A 5,703-nucleotide genomic window follows, 5' to 3' on the forward strand; every position below is an offset into this window, starting at 1 on the left:
GTAAAGAATTGAAATACCTATTGATGGAGGAGTTGACAGGAAAAAGGGTGGAAGCTGAACTGTGTGTCGACAATCACAGTGCAATCAAGCTAATAGAATCTGGACAAGTAACACGTAGGAGTAAGCACATAGACATTAGGTATCACTACATAAGTGAACAATTGAAAGAGAAACTGTTCTCAATCAAATATTGTAACACTGAAACTAAGGTGGCAGACATTTTAACAAAACTGCTATCACCAGAGAAATTTACCAAGTTTAGAGACATTATACTTAAGAAGAAATAAGTCTGATTTTGATAAGACTGAGAAAATTTTAATTACATGTACTAATTTTGTAATCTGAAAACCAAAATTACTAAGTGTTATTCAATTTAACTTTGTAAAACAGCTAATAATGTTGACAACATTTTGAAATTAAGGAGGAATGTTGAGAATCTAGTAATGTAAAAATGTTCAAGTTGGTAATAGTGATTTATATTCATTTGTTTTTGTTTTGTATTATAATAAAAAGTTTCTTCTCATCCAATATGGCAGTTAAGTGATATGTAAGCACGACACAAAGAAAATCAACAATATGCCAAGAACATAAAATTTCTCATTTTGTATTCATCATTAATAAGTCATTTGAATGGCTATGGAATGGGTGATGGGATCAGTTATTGGTAGTGTGGCAATGAAAATCTTTACTCTTACCACCAAATTAAGTATAGTTTTGCTGCCCATCTGTCGTTCTGTTCAACAGGCACAATGGATACAATCTACCACTCTGACATAGTGTTAATATTAGAGAAATGAATGAATGAATTAAAGAAAAATAAACGTACACATAGAAATGGTCATATGTATGCATGTTCAACATTTCATAGTCCTCCAAACAATGAAGTACCTACTTCAGGTAAGGGTGCTGGATCTAACTGATTTTTCTTTATTCCAGATAGAATATGCGTGACAGAAAGACAGGCAACAACAAATGACTGTGACAAATTAAAAAAAACTGAAAGCAAATTCAACTGCGTGAGAGTTATTGACAAGTAAGTTATATAATATATTTGCAATTCGTTTTTTATACAAGTTGGAGAGGTAATTGTTACATAATCATGGACTGCATATTAAAGCATGTCTGTCTTGTGTATGTGGGTATAATATTTTAACCTGAAACAAATGTCTTGAATATTTACTTATTAAGACTTTTACAAAAAACATGCATATATACACACACCTGTAAAAATAAGTTAATAAATAACAGAATAAAATTGTATGGATGAATTTTAAGAATGATAGAAGATAGACGTCACAAATGAGGCTCAAAACATGTAACAAAAAATGAAATGTCTGAGAGGAAACCCATGACCAAGATGAGAACAACAGTTTAGGAAAGATGTCACACCAGATTTCTTGGATTAATTATTGACAATATCTTGGCATGGAAAGGACATGTCGACTGGCTCATCACTAAATTGATCTCTACCTGTTATGCAATCAGGACTATTAAGCTTTATATGTCACAGGAAACAATGAGAATGATTTATTTCTCATACTTTCATTGTGTAATGATTTATGGTTTGATCTTCTGAGGCAAGTCTCCCCAAAGTACCCTTATTTTTAGGCTCCAGAAAAGGGCAATTAGAATCATCACTAATTCTAGGAAAAGTGACTCTTAAAGGGAATTGTTTAAAAAAAATGAAAATTTTGCCCCTCCAATATATTTTCTCTCCTGTTTTTTTATGGCCAAAAATGGAGCAATTTAAAAGTAACTCTCAAATTCATAGCATTGTTACAAGACAGCAATAACCTTCACTATCCTACACGCAATTTGTCAGCATTCCAAAAAGGAACATATTATTTTTGTATCAAGGTTTTTAACAGCCTCCCTCCTAGCATAAAGAACATAGTTCATGATATTACTGTTTATTGTTTATTGTTATTAAATAACTCCACAAATCCTGTACAGGGGCTTTAGCACCTATAGGATATAGAGCTAGTCAAACTTATACAATCTCATACAAAACATAAAAGACATATTAAACATATTAAACAATTTTAATTTGCTTTAAAAGATTTCTTCTCCTAAATTCATTTTACTCACTGGAGGAATATTTTAACCACAATATTGATTAAAGTTCCTGGTTCACTACATGCTTAATGAATGGCTGTATATTTCATACTTGATTATTGTAGTGTTGTTCGTTGATAGATCGATGCATGCTTGAAGTCACACACATTGCATAGCGGTTCTCTGAACAATATGTTTTCAAATGTGTTTGTCTAATTGTATCCAGACAAGCAATCTAATCTGTTCTGTTGTCCCTGTTTATTTTAGTTTACCAGCCAGTAAGGCTCGAAGAATGTAAAAGAAGGAATGAATGAATAAATAAATTATAGCCACATAATTGTATACTAGTAATTATATTATACTCATTGGAAGAATATTTTTTATATATGTTGTTGTCGCGCTTGCCATTTTTGACTGTATTTTACTGTATTCACAAGTCTCCCTTATGCGGATCTATGAATGTATGAATGGAGACTGCTTGCTTCCTTTTACTTTTACTTACTTATTTTATAACCTTTAACGATGTATTCATTGACAGTTTTTGACAAAAGGCTCAAATTATGATGCACAAGTATAATTAACTTGATCTACGTATTTTATAATCTTATTACTTATTAGTGATGTACCCATCGACATTGTACCTGTTAACAGGCTCAAATTGTGATGCATAAGTACATTTAACTTACATTTATATAATATGTAATCTTATTAATTTTTCAATTAGAATTGTTATTGTATGGATGTCATTGTATTTATATTGTATTTGACTTCTTCCATATCCTATGGTGTCTACCTGTATCTGGATTTACGGAACATAAATAAATTGAATAGAAGGACAGAAAATGGAAATGTAGAGAGAGATGGAGAAGCTTGGTTGCTATACAACCCACACATAATAGAAATGTATGAGGAAAGATAACATGATATAACCAAACATGAAAAGTTCTGGGTGATAGAAATGTCACGTCATTTGTTTAAATGTGTGCCATATCCAAAGGCATTATCTATACAACCCATATAATGAAAGATCAGAAGAAGTCACACACATTTTCTACAGTCATTTAATGAACTCTGAATGCCAAATAATGTCAATAAACATGAAATTTGGTTTAACAATGGATCCTTCAATTCTGGACCCATTCTGGCATAAATAACTTGTAATAGAATCTGCTTTCCACAATCCTCTTCGTTTCTAATGTAAACGTATGATTACCAATCATAACATTTTATAAATAATTCTGAATTAAACATTTTAAGCTTACATAGTAAACAGGGAAATAATATGAATGCTTCAGCATAAACACTAAACTAATTTATGCATGTAGTAAAACATACCATGGGACCTTCTAATTTCCATAAGCTGGCTCTCAATTTTGGTTTCAAGAGTGGCAGACTCCAGCATGGTTTCTTTCCCTAAATTTTTTAGTGTGAGATAGGTCACTCTTCCTTTCCAGACTGGTCTTTACAGATAAGAATTTAAATTTTTGACTCCAAGTGTCTTCAACAAAACTAGTGAATGTCTACTTTCGACATTTTATTTTTGCTGTATTACACGTGATGCACACGTGTTTGCAGCGCACACTTAAAACTCCTGACTCAAAAGGGTCCATGTAAGGTAAATTAAGTAAGCACTCCTGCATAAGAATGGTAAACACTAACTTAATAAATCTATTCTAAGAATAGTCACATATAAGAATGAATACTCTGAACAGCAGGCAAAATGAAAATCAGAACCAAAGAGTATAGTGAAGAAAGTTGTCTTCTGGGTTTTGGCGCCGAGTTTCATTTTGGCTGACGTTCCTCCGAAACGTTTCTTCATAGTCATCGCCGTGAAAACCTCAAAACTTACAAAGAGTATAGTGTTTCTATCTTCACGCTAGTTATGTTAGCAGAGGCCAGTATGATAAAGTACATTCTGGAAGAATAAGCCATTATACAACACATGTTATAGTATTCTATGCCAGCTCTTAGGTTGTATTTGGGGGAGGGGGGTAGAGAGACAGACTGACAGACAGTGCAAGAGAGATAGGATTAGTCACATTTGAAGATAGTCAGAAAGGTCATACCATTAATTGTCACATTGATGTCATGTATTCTAAAATCCAGATATCTGCAATGATTCCAGCATTAAGGCTTTGTGGAATCTGAAGTGAAAGCAATAATAGTGTCATTCAGTAAACAATCTTGAAATTATGTAACATGATAAAATATTAAAAAATTACCTTTTTTGATAATTTGTGTAATATATGGAAAACACCATTACAGATGTGTAAAATACCTGACTGTTGAGAAACTGCTGTCTTGAATTTGTTGTAGTTTTTCTCAGTTGACATAAATGCTGGAAGAGTATCTCAAAACAGACAATGCAATCTTCCTAGAAGACCCACACTCTTCATAATTTTAAATTTACCTACCACTTTTCATTCAACAGTGCATAAACTATGCAGCTTAGACATCATTGGAAAATAACTAAAAAAAACCATTATTCTGAGACATTGTACTGCTTTCAGTACTGACTGTGCTCTGAAATTGGAAAGAGGCGAAGCAGATTTTGGAATATTCACAGCTGAAGAAGCTATTTTGGCATCAAAATTCGATACCAAACAGCAGCTAGTGGTAATTGGTGATATTCGAGACTCCAAAGAAGACAAAAATGGTAAGAAATTGTTTCTAAAGAGATTTGACAGATTTTGTACTAACCAAATGAAATGAGTATTTGCATGTAGGGAAAGAGAATTAGAGATGTCAATTTTAACAGAAACTTTAGTAACTCAGCATTCTGAGTCAGATCTTTCTCAGGATAGGAAGAAAAGTACTGCAAGATTACCAGTAATCAGAAAAATATTACTCGTAAATTCATTAATCAAAAAATGTTATGTACCTGGTTATGAATTTGTTACGACTGTGTATGGTTCCTTCTTAGTTTATAATTTGAGCATCTGAATTAATCCTATTGTCACATGTTAGTGACTAAATATGGAGTTTGGATTGATAATTTGATTTATTGAACACTTGTAACTTGCAGCTAAAAATAATTATTCTATCACTAAACTACACACTTAACAAACCACTGCTGCAAATAATAAGTCATCACAGTCCGCTATGTCTTCATTAGTCATTGCTTTAGATGCTCCAAAAAATGTCGTCTTCTGCTTGTGTGATTGTCAGCTCTCTTCCATCTCACAACTCTGTCTCAACTGTCAACTCTCAACTAAGTAACTTGTCCATTGGTTCTACTTATACGGCCTTGGCCTTGGCCCTAACAGTTCTATTAATAGCTCGTCTAGTTGGGCAGAAGTAAAATTTTGTGTACCCCAAGGTTCAATTCTTGGCCCACTTATTTTCCTCTTGTATATAAATGATATACATATACATACATACATACAAAGATACATAATTTCACAGATCCATTGTCCGGGAACCGGACTGGATATTGAATTCGTCAGCAAAATGACATTGCAAAATGCAATCTAGTCTCAACAATTAAAATATTCAAGAATTATAAAATAAAAACACAATAATAAAATAAAAAGCAGTCATATAACAAATCTAGATAATACATAATCTTGGAAAGACAACAATAGTGTATTATGGTTGCCTGTATGCCATGTATTCATCTACCGAATAAAATGCATTTAAAATAAGATA

General features: G+C 32.5%; 1 protein-coding gene across 3 annotated transcripts in view; it reads left to right on the plus strand.

Annotated features, from left to right (window-relative positions):
* Window positions 1-5,703, plus strand: part of LOC111862044 (transferrin) — a 50,744-nt gene that overhangs the window by 4,570 nt on the left and 40,471 nt on the right. For 2 of the 3 annotated variants that reach the window (XM_023847108.2, XM_023847106.2), the window contains exons 2-3: window positions 937-1,033; window positions 4,566-4,711. In XM_023847108.2, the coding sequence (XP_023702876.1) occupies window positions 937-1,033; window positions 4,566-4,711 (243 nt within the window). Of the gene's footprint in view, window positions 1-631; window positions 665-936; window positions 1,034-4,565; window positions 4,712-5,703 lie in introns of those variants that run through there. The other variant, XM_023847107.2, reaches the window with a different exon arrangement.

The sequence above is a fragment of the Cryptotermes secundus genome, unplaced genomic scaffold (genome assembly GCF_002891405.2).
Source record: "Cryptotermes secundus unplaced genomic scaffold, Csec_1.0 scaffold181, whole genome shotgun sequence".
Classification (NCBI taxonomy): domain Eukaryota; kingdom Metazoa; phylum Arthropoda; class Insecta; order Blattodea; family Kalotermitidae; genus Cryptotermes; species Cryptotermes secundus.